Source organism: Agelaius tricolor, unplaced genomic scaffold, assembly GCF_023055355.1.
Source record: "Agelaius tricolor isolate 1412-34295 unplaced genomic scaffold, bAgeTri1.0.p SCAF_3, whole genome shotgun sequence".
Lineage (NCBI taxonomy): Eukaryota > Metazoa > Chordata > Aves > Passeriformes > Icteridae > Agelaius > Agelaius tricolor.
Window position 1 is genome coordinate 6650423 of NW_027269263.1, and position 20954 is coordinate 6671376.

Below are 20954 nucleotides of genomic sequence, written 5' to 3' on the forward strand. Positions count from 1 at the left end.
TGCACTGTCATTCACTCCCCAAATCCCTTCTCTCCTCTGCAGCAGGATGGAGAGGAGATGGCGATAAGAACCCAAAGATCATGGGTTCTTATCATGGGATAAGAACAATTCACTGGGAACAGCGGTGAGATAAGAAAATGAACAGTAACAGCACTATAGTAATGACAGAGAGTACAAAAAAGAAACATTCTTGCTCACTGCAGGAGCCCCAACAACAGACCAGACAATAAATTGTTCCCTCTGGTTTAGAACCTGGGCCTCCCCACTTCTCTATTCAGCTTAGTAACTTGACTGGAAGGAGCCCCTTCTCTTCAGAAGAGTTCCCTTCCCCTCACCCCTAGCACTGACAGAAGGTGTATGAGATAAATTCCATGTCCTTGCCATGACCTCTCCTGGCTACTACAAAAATTTACCCTCTTGGGTGGAAGCAGGACAGTCACCCTGAAGCCTTCTGTTTTCCAGGCTGAACAATCCCAGTTCTCCCAGCCTCTCCTCACAGGAGAGGTGCTCCATCCCTTTATTCATCTTGTTGGCCTTCTCTGGACTCATTCCAACAGGCTGATGCCTTTCCTGTGCTGGGACTCCACTTCCCATGGGCCGTTTCTGGGGCTCATCCAGGTCCCTCTGGACTGGCCTGTCCTTCAGGTGTGTCCCTGCCCCCTCAGCTTGGTGTCATCTGCAAACCTGCTGAGAGTGCACTTGATCCCTTCATATGTGTTATTAATGAAGATATTTCAAGAACTCTGGTCCAATGTGCACTTGTGCACTCCATCCCTTCATCTATGTTATTAATGAAGATATTTAAAGAACTCTGGTCCAATATGGACTCCTGAGGGACACCACTTGTCACTGAGGTATATCAGGACTCTGGGCCATTGATCACTACCCCTGCAAAAATGGCCTTTTTTGAACCCTTTTCCCCATCAGTGCTTAGGATTCAAGACCAAGTCTGTCTCCTAAATGTTTGTCAGCTTTACTTCTAATTCATCCATGTAGCATTAACTTCATAGCAGAGGCTTTTACAAAGTAAAATAGGAGGCAAGATTACCACACACAAAAAAGCCTCCAACAGGCATGATTTCTCTGAGGTGATTATGTTCCTTTACTTGAGCTTCAAGTCAAAGTAAGTGGAGAGGGAATGTCTCTTTTATTTTAGTAAGAAGCTCCCCTTGTTGGTCACAGTTATTTTCATTCACCTTAGAAAGAGAAACCTTGGTTTGCTGGCTCAAATCCAGCTGAGGTTGAGAAACCTGGACAGCTTTACTCTTACCTCTGAACTTGGATGGTGGCTCGATGACACAAGAGTTTTCATGGGATTTTTTTTAAACTTGGGCAAGTTCCCTGGTTTAGTTGGTGGTCCAGCTTCACGAGGAGTTGTGTCAGCTCCCAGGACAGCAAAGGACAGCAGCTGGAGCTCATGAAACCAGCAGTGACTGCCAAAGTCCCTCTGCTTTTGAGATGTGCCTTGAGTTTGAGTGGAGTCAATGGGATCTTCTGTAGAACCAGAAACAAAGTCCCTAATGAGCAAAAGCTGTTAGAAGAAGATGGATGCTCAGCAACTGAATTTGTGGCTGCCCACATCACAGAAGCCGCTATCATAATCAGCTCTCTCATGGAATGTTTCCACAAGAATTAATGGGCATAGCATGCTGAAATGCTGCTCCCTCTGAAGGCAATGGTGAAGTTCTCACTGATTTCAAAAGGGCCAGGGTTTCATACTGAAACTCAAGCTCAAGTCCTCATGCCCCCAGGAGGAAAGTCTCCAGCACAGGAGATGGGGAAATGGGATCTAATGTTGCCGTCCAGTGATGCCTGTTACAAGCATTTCACAGAATAAGATAGGACACTCTGAATTGTGACATCATCATCATCATCTTGCCACATTGCTTAGATCTTACAGTTTATAAAGAAAAATGTTTCATCCAACTCTTCCTCAAAACAAGGTCAGTTCTAATAAATGTGATAGAAATGTCTGACACAGTTTATCCTATTCCAGGAGAGCAATGGGTTCACCACAGCACTCCTTCTTCAATGAATAGAGGATGAGATCATAGAATAATAAAGAATTTCTTCCTAATATTTGCATTCTTCCAGCTGGAAGCCATTCTCCCTTGTCCTACCACTAATGCCCTTGTGAAAAGCCCCTCTCTACCTGTAAGCCCCCTTCAGGCTCTAGAAGGCTTGAAGCCTCCTCTTCTCCAGGCTGACCAACCCCAGCTCTCTCATTCATGCAGAGGTGCTCCAGCCCCGAGCTCATCCCTGTGCCTCCCCTCTGGATCCAGCAGGTCCACATCCCTCCTATGTGGGGGGGCCCAGAGCAGGATGCAGGGCTCCAGGTGGGGTCTCATGAGAGCAGAATCACCCCCTCAGTGATCAAGTTTTCCTTCTTGAAGTTCAGCCACAAGCATTGATTCTTTTCCCCTCACTTTTCCTCCCATGCCATATGAACTGCCTCTTTTTACCAGGATATAGGTGCCTTATAAACAGATTTCCTTGAGCAGAGAGTCATCTCTCTAGTCCAGCAATTTTTTCCAAGCATCAAACCTGACTTGTTTTTGCCATTACTATCACCACAACCAAATAAGAGCAAAAATTATCACTTCCACTAATTCTGGGGCAATTTTCCCATCAAATAGCCCATCAAATCCCCTTTTTTTATCACACATGGCATTGCATTTTCTCCTTGCATTTCAGTACTACTTTATTATTCCCCCAACTCTCCCCTCCCTTTCCCCCCATCCTTTCTTTCCCATCTTCTCTACCAGAAGAGGTTGCCTGGTGCCCAGGATGAGAACTGCATTTCTTTGTGGCTAAAAAAAAATCCTTGCAACAAAAACTTCACAGAGGAGAAGGTGCTTGAGTTCAGCAGCCTGTACAGGCAAGCTAGTCTAACAGAAATCCAGCAATATCCCCACAGGGAAAAATGAAATAAGATGACCTGGAAGGCTTGGGCATTTTCTTTGTGACTTTGGAGGAGTGTTTGGACTCCTGCTGGTGGTGCATTCAAGGTCAGGCTGTCTACCTAGTACCTCTTTTCTCCTCTCCCATCTCCCAGGGAGTTGAAAATAGCACTGCCTGAGGATACCCTTCTTCAGCAGTCATGTTTTTTAGTGTGAACCATGCAGGATTTTGATTTTAATTTGGCACTGCCCACCACCAGACCACAGGGCAAGTCCAAGACTTTCCTTAGGAATATTTAGCTGTGGCTACATTTCAAAGCCATATTACAAAAATGTCATTTGAGAAAGTTACTGTTCTAAAATTTGTAAAGTGCTTTAATGCTATGTTGATACAGCAAAAACATCCTTTTAAAAGAGCTCACATTTCAGGCTGACAGACACCAAAACACTATTTTGTTTTAGCTTGCTCAGCTTTTCAAAACCAGTCAGCATCTGGGCTCTATTAACCATAACGTGCGTGCCTTTTAAGCAACAACAATTTAAGAATATTTCCTTTTCAACCCCCTTTCAAACCCCTTCAGCATTTTGCAATATGCATAATATTTAAGAATTCTGCTTTGCACTGCAGCCTTTGAAGTTTAAAAATTAGTTACTGGTAAATCCTTGTACATTTTCTTGCACTCTTTTAGTCACAGGGATTAGTGACTAGAATTTATGCCTATAGAAAAGACAGGTAAGTCACTGTGTCACAATAATTAGCAATCTTTCCTCCAATAGTTTTCAATCTTTATGTATGTCTTATGGTGTGGCACACCATGTGTGTGCAGAGAAGAGCTCATTTGCCACCTGCAGTAGCCACTTCTGGGCAAAAGTACTCTACCACAGAGTGCAGTGTATGGCAAGGAAACAGACCCATCCCTCTTCATTCTGACTTTGTGAGGAAGAGTCATATTCGTATTTCCTATTTGTATTTCATATTTATAGCTCTGTTCATGTTATATTTATATCAATATTAATATCATTATTTTTATGTTCATATATAAATTAGTCTGCAGTTCAGCAAAGACACTAAGCACCTCAAGAATATGGGTGTGGAGCATCAACTATGGTATCTCTTCAGGGGTGTTGTTTTTATGAGCTGTTAGCCAAGTTCTCAATATAGGCTAGAAAACCATGCTGAGTTCCTCAGAGCAGGAAAGATTGCCCTCTAATGGTTAATCTCTAGGTTTAATGTCTGCAGTGTTTTATGAAGTGCTCCTCTTCTACGTGATTTGTAAGGTAAGGCCACACAAATGCAAGATGTTGGAACAATTTATTATTTCAAGGAAAAACCGAATCTTTCTTATACTCTTAATTGATGAATAAATAAATTATTAAAAACAAAGATGAAGGCATATTCTTGGTAACATTTTCATTAAACTACCATTAGCCAGGGTAGAAGGAAGAGGAAGAAGGAGGAAGAAGGATGCCTCTGACAATTCAGAGCTATTACTCATACTGGATTTGACAAATTTTATATTTCACAGTGGGAAATGTTTCAAGGTCTGAAAAAAATGGCATGAAATATATCCAGTCTATTTCAGTATCATAAAAGTTATTGTGAATGCCCTAGAGATTGATCTCACTCTTGCAGGAGTAAACTTCAAGGAACAAAATTCTTAAGAAAGTCTTTAAATCAACTAATCACAAGGCATTGCCTGTTAAAACAGGGATGCATGTGGGTCCTTAAGCTTGCACTGGCTGCATCTATAAAGGTTTCTGTGGCTTATGGCCTGTAACTCATTCTTCATGTGGTGAGGGGATAGAAGAGGCAATTATACAGGGCTGAAGTGTCATTCACTGCCTTTCCATTTTCATCAGTTCTTAGAATAATTTCCTTGCAGTGTAGATTTCAATAAATGCTCTTCCAATGTAGCCGGCAACTAAATGTAGATAAATGACAAAGGAATACTCAGAAAAAGCAAGACCCAGTTCCCAAATATATTTATTAAAAAAGTAGTGGCTGCTATGAAGACATTATTGAAAGATAATATATTTTGGAATAATTAGATTATATTTTCTCCTTTCAAGAAGAAACAGTGATTAGAGTGAGGTTACCCAATCCATTCCTCATCCTTCCTTTTTCTACCCTCTCCCCAGTCAAAACCACAAAGACAGTATTTGGTCACATGGATCTTTGCATAAAAGACAGGGAATTGTGTCTGAATAGCCCTGACTCGTAAAGCTCCTTCCAATGCCTTTTTCAGTGTCAGAGCTTTGCAGTTAATGCAACTTCTACTATTTTTTTCCTTATTTCAATTGTGAAAAATCTAATACCTTTACAACAATTTGAAAAGGGCTTACACAGAGCAAAATCCCCGTTTAATCTCAGCATATTAAGAAAATTTTTCTTAACAATACATTTAAAGTGCTATTTTCCCAAAACACTTTTTTCTTTCAAGATAACCAAAGCTCTAAAAGTGTTGAAAGGAACTATGATTTAGAGTCCTATCTTCACTTGTGGTTTAAGAATCCTGGCACTTTAACAGGAAGAAACAGCTAGTTTATGTGTGGCCTAAGGTACACTGTAGCAGTAAATAATTCAGTATAGGAAAAGGTGTTCCAGTCACCACAGTTACAAACCCAAAACAATGAGAACCACAGACCAAAACCACTTAAAGACAGGAGACAAAAATGTTTGCAGACACTTGGCCTTGTCAAATTTCTGACTCTGACATTTGTGATTTAGGCACCCATTGCTTTCACCCTGTGCACCCCAGAGACTACAGCAGACTCCTTGGCACTACATGGGAGAGCTAAAAAGCCCTTCCAAGAAAAGAGAGTAAAATGAGACAGCTTTGGCTAAACCAAGAGCTGATTCCAACTGATGCTGGCTTTAGCTGCATAAGCCCACTGTTGGGTGGAAAGGTTTGCAGGCTTCTGCAGCGTGCACAAATTATCTGATTACTAATCCTGGATATTATTGATATGACAGAATTTTCAATTTTCTTCGTCAATTTTCTATTAAAACAAAGTGAACCAAAAAAAAAAAAAGGATCAGAACAGCTTGAACATGGCATATCGAAACTCTTGCCACTTACAAAAATGACATTTTATAGGCTGGAAGGAGAGGAGTAAGAGAAAAAGAGAAAAGAAGTAATGCATGGCCCTCACACCTTTTTTTTTTTTAATTAAGTGAGCCAATATACAGGAAACAGTGATACAGCATAGTTGTACTGAAGATTAAAAATACTTTTATACATTGTTTATAATACCAAACACACAGGTGACAAACAGCAGCAGTTTTATGCTTTGTGCTTTGACATTCTCAAGAAGTGTAGAGACCTAAAGGAAAAAAAGCAAATTTAGACTGTGAGATTGAATGTAGGCTTTCTGAAGAGGAAGAAAAATGTTCAATATATCCTAGCCCTTCAGGGGACATACCTATCAAGACACTGGGAAAGCATCTGGGAACAACATGTATGCTCCTGAAGGGATGTGCAAGACCTCAAGGATTAGGGGATGCAGCTATCCCACAACTACCAACGAACAGGAATTCACTGAGAATTAATGTAGAGAAGTGCATTAGCTGTGTGAGAGGATGAGTAATGCACAGGGAGAGCACAGCTGTCTAGGCCCATTTCAGGAGGGTGACAGAAAGAATTCTACAGGAGTATAGCTCTCTGTGTGATGGGACACTGCCTGGGAACTGCTGACTGCAGCACTGGCACTTTAAACTCCACATTTTTATCAGCATGGAGTGTGGGATGGTGGGATCAAAGCATGTCATCAGATTCAAATCCACTAAGATGGCTTTGCAGGAGGCAGGAAAACAAGATCCAGTTTTGAAACTGTCTTCTCATGTATTTTTTTTTTGGTGGTTTTATTTCCTTGTTTGTTTGTTGGGTTTTGTTAGTTGGTTAGTAACTTACTTGAAATAATCCTGAGTGTAAGCATTTCCTGCTCCTACAGGAGTTAAAATGAACTGAAGCACTATTTGCAGAGAGCACACCATGCTGAGTTTGCTGCCCTTTGAGGTAGGGACTTTGCACCCTCCTCATCCATCTCAAATAGAGCTACAGTTTATTTCTTTGTGATTGTTTGCAGTGGTAATAAAATTTGGGCTATTTGCTTTACTGTGCAATACCACAAGATAGTTTTGCTCATGACAGTCTATATTTACACACCTTGTGTTTGCTCAGCACTGTAAAGCAACAACATGAAAACAAGCAGCTACAGGATTTATGACACTCTCCAGGTGACAAAAGTCAATCAGCTTTTGGCCTGCTGCCATAACAGAACTGGTTATGGCCAGAAAGAGCCACCCCAGTGTGAGACTTGTCATCACAGTGTGGTGATTAATGATCCACTTCCATGTGTGGTGCACAGTGAAGACCACAGGAGATGTCAGAGGAAAAACAGAAGAGTGCACAGAAGTTTTAATGTTGGAAAGCATAAAAAACTGGGTGGACTTTTTTAGTTACTTTGTCTCACTCCTTTCTGATTCAAAATACAAGTGCATTATCCAGGCAAATAAATAAGCTCCAAAAATGCATATAATAAAGCATCATAGTCAAAAGGATGATGATGGGAAATCTCTTTCTCTATTAACTGGAAATGCCAATACATAACTAATAATGCAACCTGATTCAATTTTATTGAAATAGAGAATATGCTTAGTTTTGTCTTCTATGTTATATGATGCAGTAAAAAGTTTTAAAAATGTGTGTATATAATCCTCCACCCAAACCCTTTCAATAAACAAAAACCTTTCCTATAAAACCTTTCTGCAATGAAATAGCCATAGTTTGGGAAGTTAAAAAAAACAATCTTACTAAAACTTTTAAAAATCATCAAAAATCCTCATAACTTGTCAATTCTATTTAATAAACTGTTGTTGCCCTCTAGTGTTCAAACACAGCTTGTAAAGGCCCCTCCAGAAAGATCCAGACTGGCCAGCTATCAATTAATTCCCTGTTAGTTCTTAATCCAACATGACAAATGGATGGGAAAAATAATTTTTTAAAAGTGTTTCAGTACACCTGCCCAATGCCTTGATTTCTTTACTGGATCATAAAAGATCTTTCATGTAATGACTTCTAATGTTATTTGTTTTATTCAAATGTTGTGAAAGGCCACTGAGGTCAGCATCCTCACCAAATGAGTGAGCACCTCTCAGCTTTACCTCTGCCAGTCACTGTGCTGGGTGTGCACTGCTGACTGGGCTGCAGGGCAGCTCCTAATGACATGGGCCACACTGAGGAACCAGAGAGTGCTGTGGGATTATTTTGGAAGGGATCTTAAGGATTAGCTCATTCCAACCCTTGGCCATGGGCAGGGACACCTTCCACTATCCCAGGTTGCTCCAAGCCCTGTCCAACCTGGCCTTGGGCACTTCCAGGGATGGGGCAGCCCCAGCTTCTCTGGGCAACCTGTGCCAGGCCCTCACCACCCTCACAGGGAACAATTTCTTCTCAGTATCTAATCTAAACCTTCTCTGTTTAATTTAAAGCTATTGCCCCTTGTCCATCACTGCATGTCCTTGTAAAATGCCCCTCTCCAGATGAATGCATGACCTGTGCTCTGAACAACCCTGAGATACATCTGCTGGTTTCTCTTGAATATTTTGCTACTGTACTGTAACCATATCAATTAATACCAACCATCTTTCCCTCCAACAAATTATTTATTGCAGCAGAAATGCACAGTGAGCATTCAGGGATTGTTCCCAGCACCTCTCCTGCTGTGATAACACCAGCAACATAGAAAGTTTCTCATGAAGGTTGCAGTTCTTATGAGAGAAAATTATGGTGAACCTCAGATCTGCATCTGCATTTTTACAGCTAGGACTAGTACTTATCATTCTGTGAACTCATTTCCCAAAAATGGTCCTCCTTGACCAGAAACCTCTGAAAATAGCTATTAAAATAAAAAACAAAAGAAGAGAAAATTAAGTTAAAGCACAGTCAAAAAAACAAGCTGATAAATTTGAGGTACATTTCTAAATTTGAGGTACATTTCTTCAGTAATTTCGTTCACTTTTAAGAGGTTATCCAGACTACTTTTCTTTTAACCATTGTCAGACTTAAACAATGTAGCAGACCAGCTGTTTTTATATATATAAAGCAATCTGCAGCCTCCATATAGTAAGAATTCAAGTTCTTGACACAAGGAACACTGACTTTTCTTTGATCTCTGAATAACGGAATTTTCAGAGAATTTTCTGCATTTAGTTATTTAGAGCTTTCAGAAAACTTGCCTTGAGGCCATTTTTTGGATCACACCTGCTTCCCACCACACTAAGCTCGACAGATCTAAGAAAGTCTTGGATGTGAGTCAAATTTCATATTTTGTAATAGAATTGTTTCCTTGCATTTGTGAGACACCCTTCCTTCTCTGCTGTGACATTTGCTGTTGATCATGCCACCTGACATGAACACTTTGAAATCCAGCCTTTCATTCTAAAACCAGGTTTAGACTGAGTGCACATGAAGGGAAATTTAAATAACATGAACTGGAAGCTGTGTGGCAGTAGATGCTCCCACTTACTCTCCCTGCTGAAGGGTCAGGAAAACATAAAACCATAGAGTTGTTTAGGTTGGAAAAACCTCGAATATCAAGATAACTGTTAGTAAGCAGCCATGCTTATTACCAGCCACATGAAGGGGATGCTGGAAGTGAAGAGGGTGTGCTTTGAGAGCACTCACATTTGCAGTATGTAGTTTTAAGGATACCTGTGATGTATGCAGAAGAACTTTAGAGATATGTATATAACTGTCAACTATATTTTGATAAGGAAAATTAAATTATGTCATATGTAATATAATTTTTTCCTGTTTGTACCTAAAACCATTTGGATGCAAAGCTCTATTACTAAGTATTCCTTTAAAGCTGCAAATAGGGTAAATAGGATTGCACCAGCATTTGGTGCAAATAGCACTGAAAACACCCATGTGCTGCACAGGTACTCAATTTATTAGGTGTACTTCAATTTCACTAATCTTGTCACAGTACAGATTAAGCTCATGAAATGCTTTTTCTCCTTAAATATAAGACCTTCTTAGCTTAAGTTGGATTTAGATGTTTACTCTCAGGATTTAGGAATAAATCAAAAATGACAGACATTATATACAGACAGAGCATTCCTTCTCACCACCAAACCCATCTCCTGTCTCCTGCTTTCCCATTAGAGCCCAAAAAAGGAATCCATCCTCTTCTGAGATTTCAATATCTACTGTTCCATTTCAGAGTTCTCCTCTCAAAAGTGAGAGATGCTCCCCAAAATTTTTTCCCTCTCCCAGTCAGACATCAGAATAAATTCCATTGATCAAATAATCCAGCCTGGTGTAATGCCTCTTCTGAAGAGATTCATGGATTTTCTTCCCCGTCAGCACAATAACTAGCAACAAGAACATCACCCCAAAAAACAAAGCTGCTACAAGGCTGCTCTTTTCCCCCAGCTGAAAGACAGCTTTCCCTCTCAGAACATCTTCTGACAGGGAGCTCTCAGAGTCAGATGGCTCATAACCCTGAAGGTCATTTTGGGAAGATGTGGGGGAATCGCTGGACAGAATGAAACCTGGAAAAGAGAGGAGGGTCACATAGCTGGTATCGCTGGAAGTTGTTGGCTCAGGAGCCATGGCTGGAGTCCTTAGCCCTGACAGGGCAGTAGCAGATCCAGAATTTGTGGTCACCTGCACAGTTGCAGAAGGAGAAGCAGAATTTGTGGGCTTGGAAAGAGGGACATGAGTAGCAGTGATGCTGGTGGCAGGGACAGCAGGTTTAGCTGCAGTGGCTGCAGCAGGTGGAGAGGCAGCTGTGGTTGGTTTGGCAGCACCAGGATGCAGAGAGGTTGTAAGAGACTCCAGCTGGGCTGTGCCTGTTGGCAGAGCAGCAAGAGAAGCACTGCTGGTTTCAGGGACACCTGCCCGAGCAGTGGTGAGGATGGAAGCAGTGGGGTTTCCAACTGGAGCAGCAGAAGGAGTGCTTGGTGGCACTTTAATTACCTGCTGCCTTGAGATGGGGTCTAAGCCCTCAGATTCTTTTGCTCTTTGAGATTCAGGAGCAACTGTATGAAGTTCCATGTTGTCCAAATGCTTGCCTATGTGGTTCAGGAGTTCAGATGCCTGATGAAAGACAGACTGCTCCAAACTGGCAGTGTAATTCTGATGGATGTCCTGACTGTGAGAAATAAAGGTTTCAGCATCCGAAGGCAAAGAATGCTCATTTGAAGAAAAGTTCTCAGTTTTGATGGATTTATCTTCTGGAAACAGAAATACTTGTATTTAATTATTAAATCTACTTTTGACTAATGTAGGCATACTCTATTTGTATTTCTTAGAAATATTTATGTAAGGGGGCTCTAAGAGATAATGACTAATGAAACTTCCTTTCTTTAAAATATGCACAGTGGCATTTAAATTCTATGTTATAAAAGCTGTCAGCCTCAAGCCTACTCACATAACAATGTTCTGTGCAGAAACACCATACAAATAATAATCCTAAAAACTACCTGATTTTACAGTATTTTTTCTACAGTATTTACCTCAGGTACTTAGGTAGGTATTCACAGGTATTATAGAAGGTATTTGGCTGAGTAATTGTCAATTCATATTATATATATAATTTTATAATTTTATTTATAAAAATATAGAAATATATATAATATATTCATGATAACCATTCAGCTGCTGCACAGAATATTTAAAGGGGAACATGCTCTCACATAGTTCTGACTCTCACTCATCTCTTTTTAATATTGAAACAAAAAGGTTTGTTAAATGCACTGGAATTGAAATAAATAAAGTATCTTTCCCCTTTTCAGCTTGGTTTTCAGTGTAACTACATACAGATTCTCATATGAAAGAACAAAGTTTGATACATTTGTTGCTACCGACACTGCTCAGGTGCTACCTTTGAAAACTTACCAGGAACATTAAACAAGCTAGCATAATCTTTCTGCAATTAAACGTTCACAGAAGATCAAGTCTCCAAAAAGAAAAAGAAGTGTTAAATGCAATCACGTTGTTCACTCAGCATTGCATTACAAAGAAGTGTTAAATGCAATCACGTTGTTCACTCAGCATTGCATTACATGCCGAACAAAAGCACAAGCATGATTGCATTTCTTGTTTCTTTGTTTGAAATCCCGATGTTCTTCTAGTGGACAAAAAGCTGGAGGGAAATGTAATTTTAGTAATTATTTTACAGAAATGCAGTTCATTTGTTGCACATTGCTTTTGCATGATTCCTGTGAGACTGTGCTTGCACAAAAATACTTGGTAACATTACGTGAGTAATATCATACTGTTGCTCCTTGCATAGTTCCTCTTGGAAAAGTTCTCTTTTTCAGCAAAAGTTTGGTCTCTCAAGCAGCCATACAGAAACCACCTTGGCAGGACATTCCAATTATCAGTTTCTTATTTGAGCTGTTCAAACAGGTCTGGTGCAAGTCAATGTCAATCAACAGGTAGGCCTTGCTGTTAAAAAAAAACAGCACAGGCCAGAGAGCAAGAAATTCCTGAGTGTGCAGCCCACATGCCATAAAGGTCTGAGTTTAGAAAATTTGTTTTTGCACTTCAGGTTCCCTAACTGAATGCAGAAAATAATGATTATTTATTATTATTGCAAATTATTCATCAGTGTAGCATGGGTCCTTTAAATACACAGCTGGCTACAAGGGTGTGGTATTTTCATTGGTTTTTGTGATATTTCTCAGTATTATGTACAGGAAATTTTCCTTCCTGACTATATCTAGATGGAAGCAGCTTCTTTTTGTTTTAAGCAAGGACAAATTATGAGAATTTCTGACTCTAACGTGAAGGAATATTATAAGGGTTGGGACATTAATCCAAGCTGGAATCTGGGCCCACAAAGCAGCTCACTACACACCTGCCCATCCGTCCTCCACAACGAAAAAGAGCAATATTTTTAAATCATAAAGCTTGGTTTAGAACACTTTACTAAAAATATGACCCCCCCCCCCAAACAGTTCCTGGTCACTACTGAAAGTTCACAGGTGCAAAAGTAATTTTGCAGTGTGGTGTGGGGGCTGATGGCTCTCACTATGATTTACCTGTAGTTATCTTGTAGGTCACAAGTCCTGCTGCAGGTTTCATTGGACAAGCTTCAGTGCTAGGACAGTAAAACAAGTAGCAGTTTGGATGTGTACTTGTTCTTGCAGCATAAAAAATAATCAAATTACACTTCTTGTCTCCTGCAAAACAAAGTAAATACCTGTTTCAGCAGTAGGAACTTTTATAGCAGTATGGTAATGAGATCCAGTTTGTTAACTTTTGCTCATGTGAGTAAGAGGAAAACTACTAACACATAACATTCCTACCGGAAAAAACCGCCAAGGACTGCAGAAGAATGGCCCAGGGCCAAAATATGAAAGGTCACACCTTCCTTTTCCTGTACAAATAAAGTTGGGGAAATTATGAGTCTAAGCTCTCATCCTCCCCTCACGCATACCACACTGGCACCACTTTATACAACAATTGCTCGCTTACAAATCCTGATAAATCTGAAAACCTCCTCGATATACTCATGGGAAAAAAAATTATTTAGACATTTTTCCTTATTACATCCCAGGAATCGCTTGGCTAGTTGCTGGTTCAGGGAGTCACCTTCACCACTGCCATTTCTACTTGCTTCTTTGCCTCCTACTGCTCCAAGAGCTTGATTCAAACCAGCTCTCTCAGAGGAGGGTGAGCATTCTCATTTTTGGCTAAAATTAAATACAGTGCAAAACGTCAGCTACTTTTAATGCATCTACTAAACACAGCTTATGCACCTTCGGGGTTGGGGATCTGGGAGGTTTTGACGCCTAAAACTAACGCTGTTTCAGTGATGCAACTATTTTCCTGAACATTTTAAGGAAAGTCTTGCGTTAAGTTTTAACATCCACTGGCAAAAAGAAGGTAGCAGCTGCAAGCTGGAACTAAGCGCAGCCTGAATGAGAGGGTAAACTCCGTGCTGAATAGGGAGAACACCGGCAGCTGACCATCCCGCGAGCCCAAACTCCAGAATTATCCTGCCAGGCGGTGGCGGAGAAGGAGGCCGAGGTTACCTGAGAGCCGGTGCCCCGAGCAGCAGGCGCGGACACACGCACCCGCGCCGGGGACGCGCAGCGGCTCCGCGCCCCGGACGCCGCGGGGCAGGGACAGGTGTACATCGATGATGGAATTCTCCATCTTCTCCGCCGAGCACTCCTGGCTCAGCGCCGGCCCGGCCATCAGGCAGGCGATCACCAGCAGGCGAACCGGCCAGCGGCTGCCCCCGCGGGACATGGTGACCCGGGCCGGTCCCCGGGGGCTCCTCCGGGATCGGCGCCGGGAGGGCTCCGCTGATCCCGGGGCGGGAACGCGTTCCTGGGGCACCTCCGGGCTACCCCTGCCCGCAGCGCGGGGTCGGGAAGGCAGCGGCGGAGCCTGGCCCGGCTCGGGGGAACCGCGGCTGTCCCGGCACGTCCGGGAGGAGGGGCCGGGGGAGGCGGGCCCGGGATGCCTGGTGCCCTTCTTCTCCTGCCTGCCTGCCCTCCTCCTCCTGGAATTCCTGCTTACCTGCCTACCTGCCTTCCTTCTACCTTTCTCCTGCCTTCCAGCCTGCCCTCTTCCTCTCTTGATTCCTTCTCACCTGGAATTCCTGCTTACCTGCCTACCTGCCTTCCTTCTGTCCTCCAGCCTGCCCTCCTCCTCTCTTGCTTCCTTCTCACCTGGAATTCCTGCTTACCTGCCTACCTGCCTTCCTCCTGCCTTCCAGCCTGTCTGTCCTCCAGCCTGCCCTCCTCCTCTCTTGCTTCCTTCTCACCTGGAATTCCTGCTTACCTACATATCTGCCTTTCTCCTGCCTTCCAGCCTGCCCTCCTCCTCTCCTGCTTCCTTCTCGCTGCCCACCATTCTTCTGTCCCATTCCTGCCTTTTCTCCTGCCTTTTCCCTTGCTTCCCCCCTCCTGCTCTCTTCCTCCTGCCTGACCTTCTCCTGCCTTCCTTCCGCCTTCCTCCTCCTGCCTGCCTAGCGGGGCTGCAACTACTCGCCGGCACCGAGGGTCCTTCCTGAGCGTCAGACACAAGGCAAAACCACCTAGAGAAGCTCTTGGTGGTCAGGCTGAAACGGCTTTACCCACAGTCAGACTTTTCCTCCACCTGAGAACTGGTTTTGGGAGCTGTAATGAAAGAGATTAATATGCATATCCTGGACTAAACGGATGTGGACGTATTTCTGTGTGGACTCCTTGCTACCTGAGTAATCCTGTTCAAATCATAAGCAAGCACAAGGTGTTTGTGGAATGGGAAAAAAAGTGAACAAGAAAGCCTGTCTACTGGAACCCTGACTGGTGTCTTGGCCATTCTTCTGTCAGCTGTCTCAGTGCAATTGCTTGCTTAAGTCATGGTTTTGCTCGGAAAATTTTCATTTCCTCTTTTTAGTTTTTTTTCCTTAATATTTTGGGGTAGTGTTTAGAAGTAAAAGTAGACCAAAGGAGTGCAAAGAATAAAAGGATTATAAGACAGATTCCTTCTTTTTCAGGAAAGAGACCATTTTCTTTTCAGACATGTGCATTACCTGAAGAGATCCCAAAGGGCAGGTTAGTTTATGTATGGTAATAGTTAGATGCCAAGGCATGGGTGGCTGTCTTGTTTTTCATGCCCAGTCAGTCCCCTTTGTCAGTACTGTTGGGTTTTGGCTTTTATTTGGACATGAGTGTTGTAAGAGACTGAGCCCACCATCTTATTTTGCATCACATGGCCATCTTGGGGCAATTAATAAATGTTTGTTTGTGATTCCCACAGTCTTGGTGGGATGGTTTCTTCTAAAATTTTCAGCTGCACTTGTTTAAGAAAATATTCCTTTCTATGTAAACTGGTGACGTTATTTTCACTGCTAAAAGAAAAAGTCCCAAGAGAATCTGAACATTAAGGTGTTGCCTGCTAACTGCATCACCCAGTGAATGAACAGGAGAATGAATAGTAAAGGCAAGCACAGGTATTACCCCTGCTATGTATTAAACAAAGTTGCAGCTTCTACCTGCCTTTGCTTAAAGTAGAGGTGGTGGAAGAGGCCAAGCAGAAAGAAGCTGAAAAATAAGGCTAAAGGTCTGGCTGAGGTGGTCAGAACAGCTGCTGAAACTGGTTTTTCACCTGAACTGTTGGGATGGTGAATGTGAGAATATGCACAGAGACTGCTGGGGTCAGACAGGCATAGATGACCGTGGGGAAATGAGAAGGGTTGATGTCATCTATCATATAAGCAGGGCAGAAGAGATACTGGGGATAACATGACTGCCCCAGTCCAGCCACCGTGGCAAATTTCTGCTCTTCCTGGTGGGGAAGTTACATATCACTCCTAATATTATTTCTTTTGCTACCTTTAATCGAGGCACCTTGATATCGTGCACTGTTTTATGTTATGCTGTAATCTACCCCTAGTTGTTTTAGTTTTATACTGTGTAGTAAGTAATTCTGATTAAGGTATTTTGGCTGTTTATCACTTGTCTGCTCAGTAAATAATTCTTATAAATTTTTTTTTCTTATAATTTTTATAAACAGACCTGATCGGCCATCACTAGAACTTGCAGGCCAGAGTTGAGTCCTTACATTTAAACAGTTGCCAAAATCTGAGCTAGGGCAGAACTTATCTCAAGCTGCCGCTCCTCCCATGGCACTCTTCTTATAGGAGAGGTGCTCCAGACCCACATCATCCTTGTGGCCTCTGCTAGACCCTCTCCTCACCACAAACTGGGAAATGAGCTCTCTCACCTGAGAATACCAAACTCACCCAGTTTATTAGGTTAGAAAGCTGACATTACTTTATTCAGCACACAGGTACATGGGTATTGCCTCGCCAAACATATTAATCAGTTATCAAAACTTTTGACTATTTATACATTTTGGTAAATAAAGGAATTAGTATTCCTTGGTTACCGGTAATGTAGTTCTCTAATTGATTAGTATTCTATCTTCTATTAGTTAATGATTCACTTGCTTTTCATGTTAATTAGTCCACATTCTCAGTTTTTCTCTTCTTTTGGGTCAAGGAGTTTCTTGGGTCAGTGGCCTGTGATCAGTGGTCGGAGATCCCCCCCTACCAGAATTACCTTTTCCCAATTGGAGCTGATTTCAGCAGAAATACTGAGCATCCCTGGCCAGGCCAGGGAGGGATTTTCCTGCTCTGCTTCAGGCTGGGGCAGCCTCAGCTCGAATATTGTGTGAAGTTTTGGGTGCCACAATATCGGAGAGACATTAAACTATTAGAGAGTGTCCAAAGGAGGGCAGGAGGATGGTGAAGGGCCTTGAGGGGAAGCGTGTGAGGAGCAGCTGAGAGCATTTGGAGGCTGAGGGCAGACATGGCTTCTGCTGAGGGGAGAGGAGGGGCAGGCCCTGAGCTCTGCTCTCTGGGACCAGGGACAGGAGCCAGGGAACGGCTGGAGCTGGGTCAGGGGAGGGTCAGGCTGAAGATCAGGGAAAGGTTCTTCCCCCAGAGGGTGTCGGGCACTGCCCAGGCTCCCCAGGGCATGGTCACGGCCCCAAGGCTGCCAGAGCTCCGGGCGTGTTTGGACACCGCTCTCAGGGATGCTCAGGGTGGGATTGTTGGGGTGTCTGGGGAGGGATTGTTGATTGTGCAGGGCCAGAGGCTGGACTCGATAAACCGTGTGGATCCCTCTCAGGATATTCGGTCACAGGCTCCTTTTTAAAGAAATATAACTTGTCCGGCAACACCGAGGAGCACAGAAGGGGACACAGCACTAGAAATATTGTCCTCACTAGGGCCGAGCAGGGAGGACGAGCATCCTCCCATGCCTCACAGACCGGCGCTGCTCTGCCGCCCCCCGAGGCCCCGGGCCGCCGGTTCTGGCGGGGCAGAGCCGGGCAGAGCCGAGCAGCCCCGGCCCCGAGCGGGGCCCCGCCCGCCGGGCGGAGCCGCCTGACCCGGCGCAGCCGGAACCCCGTGGGCGGCGGCGGCGGCCCCCGCGCTGCGGCGGGCGGGGGACGGAGGCAGCGCCATGGGCGCGGAGCAGAGCGCCGAGGCCGAGAGCCGCCCGGGCGAGCCCGGCGCCGCAGGTCGGTGCCTGGCGGGGAGCGAGGGCTGTGCCGGCACTGTGGCTGTGGAGAAGGGCACGGCTGTTTCCTTGGGAGGGACGGCGGCTGTGGAGAAGGGAAGGGCTTGCAGAAGGGAAGGGCTGTTGCTGCGGGAGGCAGCGGCAGCGCGGCCCGGCCCTTCCTGTGACGGCGCGGGGGCACCGCCCGGGCCGGGGGAGCCGAGCCGGGGATGGGCAGCGCCCCGGGCGCCGTGCGGAGCTGGCGGGGCCGTCCGTGGTGCAGGTGTTCGGAATCAGCTGTTCCCCCGTGGGGAGAGGGAAAGGAGCTTAGAGCCCTTCAGTGATCTCGGCGATACGCTATAAAAAGCGTGCCTTTGCAATGTTAAATAGAGCAATATTCGCATAGGGTTGGGTTCTGGTGTAATCTGCTTGTAAAGTTGGTTATTCCCTCTCCATCCAATATCCAGCATCTCCGTTGCCAGCCAAGCAACGAGCAAAAATGGACGACATTGTGGTCGTAGCCCCAGGAACACAATCCTCACGGAATGTCAGCAATGATCCAGATGTCATAAAACTGCAGGAAATTCCAACTTTCCAGCCCCTTTTGAAAGGTAAGTGATTGTTCTTCCTCTGTTTTTAAATGCCTTCTTTTTTGTACTTAATGGCATTTATGTATCCTGAGGTTTCTACTGAAGTTCATATTTCTGTCTCTGTTTTTCACTTCCCCTCTTATTTTAAACCTTACTCTCTTTTGTTATGCCATAATTAATCCCAGCCTTCTAAACAGTAGGTGAACTAGTTTAGAGGTGTGCTGGTAATGTTCTCTGCAGTGGAAACATCTACTGTGGAGACAAAACAGCTCCAAGCATACCAGCTTGCCCTGTACCACTGGTTGATGAGAGATGCTGTGTTATGTTCTAATATATAATAGATGACATTATATATAATCCTGTTTTGCTCTAGTTTTTTTAAAAACAGATTGTGTGTTACTCTCAGAGTCATAGCTACCTGTGTGTGCATTCAGCTGCTTGAAATCAAGGTACCTTGTGGGAGTTTTCAACACAGAGCAGGTTTTATTCTTGTTTTTTGTAGTGGGGTAGATGGGCTGAGACTTTTCTTTGTTTCTTTTCCTCCCACTCTTTTTTTTTTTTTTTTTTGCTTTCATCCCTTGCACTCATTCTTTGTTTCTTCTGTTCAAAGGAAAGTGGTGAAGATTTCAGTCATAGTTGTTGAGCCTGCAGTTTAACAAAAAACCTGGCCTGTGTGTTTTGTGGCCTGGCTTCTAGCTATCTCTTTTTGAGGAAAATGCAGAGTATCTGAAAAGGCATCACTAGAGGTAATCTACGAGAGGTAGCATCAGACCACCACTTTTTGGGCAGAAAGTATTTACTTTTTGTTTGTGTATGCCTACTGCATGAGGGTACTGAAACCTGGTGACATCTGGTGACTGCTCAAGACTTTTGCATGCTGAATTACTTTGGTGAACACCTTTTTCAGCCTCAAGTACTTGTTATTACTTGAACAACCAGACTGTGATGCTTGTGTTCACTACAGAAAGCAGTGTGGGCCTGTTGAGTGAGTTGGCTCTTGAGAGGTGTCAGATCTACCACAGGCCCACTTGAGAAACTGTTCTGGACTGGTCTCTTATCTTTATTCTTCCCATGCAAGATTGTTTCTGGAAGGGTTGCAGAAGTTTCAAGATCTTATAGGAGTTCATTCTAAAAGCTTGTGTCTTGTGATCTACCAGCTTGCAGGTGGACTTATAGTCCTCAGTGAAGTGGACTTCATTGTTCTATTCAGTTTCTCCTTGCCTAAGCAAAGCCAGTGGGTTTTATTCTGCTTTTGAGTTTCAAAAGGGGAATAATCATTAAATAAATGGACTGGCAAAGTACATGGTCATGTAAACACTGCATGTTCTTAAAAATAAATGCCCTTGTTCCTCCTAGCTATAGTGAGGTGAGCTTATGATCAGTGAACCTGGAAATCTTTACCATTGTGTGCTCTCACTCGGAAGAAAATGCCAGTGTCCTGTCCATTACATCTTTCATGCTTTCCCTTGACTTCTACAGGGAGAATTGCACCTCAGAGGTACAGCTAGGACCCCTTCTAAAAAGTTCTTCTCTGTATTTCTTGTAGGCTCACTTCAGGAACTGGAAAGCTGCTGGCAGGTTGCTCAAAGCTCTGTCCAGCTTCACCTTGAAGAATCATGGTCTGGACAGCCTGTTCCAGCCTCATCATAAAAAATTTCTTCCTTATGTCCATTTAAACTTACCCTCTTTGGTTTAAAACCTATGTCCTTGCTCATTCATTGCAGGCCCAGACCAAAAATCTTTCTTTCTTACAAGCTTTATTTGTCTCTGGAGGCTTTTTGGGGAAAGAAACATTTTCTTGCTTATGGCTAGAATTGTGCACTTGTAAAAGGTATTCAGCATGAAGAAGCAATAGAAACAGAGCTTCCTATATCACTGCAAAGGCACTGTGTGAGCAGCAGAACCTTCTTTACATACTGTGCCTCCTCCTGTTCCCATAGGATTTTGTGATTAGTTTCCTCTCCAATCTCATTTCATGGTTCTTCAGGTCAGCCTGGTGTTCTTGTGACCATCAGAGAATCCTGACTGTTTGACAAAAGCTGCCAGGTAGGCAGTGACTGCCAGCTGCTGCTGGCAGGTCAGGGAGGATTGTGACCTCCCTCTCGTGGATCTTGTACGTTAAAATTAACCCCCAACTAAAACAGCACCTGTAGTAACTTGGAACAAACTTTTGGTAACTGATCCACTGTAAATACTGATTATGTTTTTGTGCTGCCCTTTCCCTTGTTGTTTCCTTCTTGTTTGCAGGAAGCTGTTATGGCAGCATCCCTTGGAAGTATTAGAGATAATTCAGCAGCCCCCTTTTGTGTTCTGACTTATTTCTTAGTACTAGTAACTTTAGTACTAAAAGAACAATTTTAATGCTAGATATTTAGCTGTTGAAGCTGTTGGTGGTGCCTGCTTGGCTTTCTGCAAGAACTGTAGTGATGTACTAGTTGAACAAGTAGT

General features: G+C 43.5%; 2 protein-coding genes across 2 annotated transcripts in view; one reads left to right on the forward strand and one right to left on the reverse strand.

The window, feature by feature from the left end:
* Nucleotides 1–9833: 9833 nt before the first annotated feature.
* MANSC1 (MANSC domain containing 1) lies at nucleotides 9834–14318 on the reverse strand. The gene is made up of 3 exons (XM_071422331.1): nucleotides 13951–14318; nucleotides 12955–13095; nucleotides 9834–11142 (listed from the first exon to the last, which is right to left on the reverse strand). Exons 1-3 carry the CDS (start codon nucleotides 14168–14170, stop codon nucleotides 10181–10183), a joined length of 1323 nt encoding a protein of 440 aa, XP_071278432.1. The 5' UTR covers nucleotides 14171–14318; the 3' UTR covers nucleotides 9834–10180.
* Nucleotides 14319–17777: 3459 nt separating this feature from the next.
* Nucleotides 17778–20954, forward strand: part of BORCS5 (BLOC-1 related complex subunit 5) — a 60382-nt gene continuing 57205 nt past the window's right edge. Inside the window, exons 1-2 of the mRNA XM_071422327.1 lie at nucleotides 17778–17938; nucleotides 18384–18527. Of these exons, the coding sequence (XP_071278428.1) occupies nucleotides 17881–17938; nucleotides 18384–18527 (202 nt within the window). The 5' untranslated portion in view covers nucleotides 17778–17880. The remainder of the gene's footprint in view (nucleotides 17939–18383; nucleotides 18528–20954) is intronic.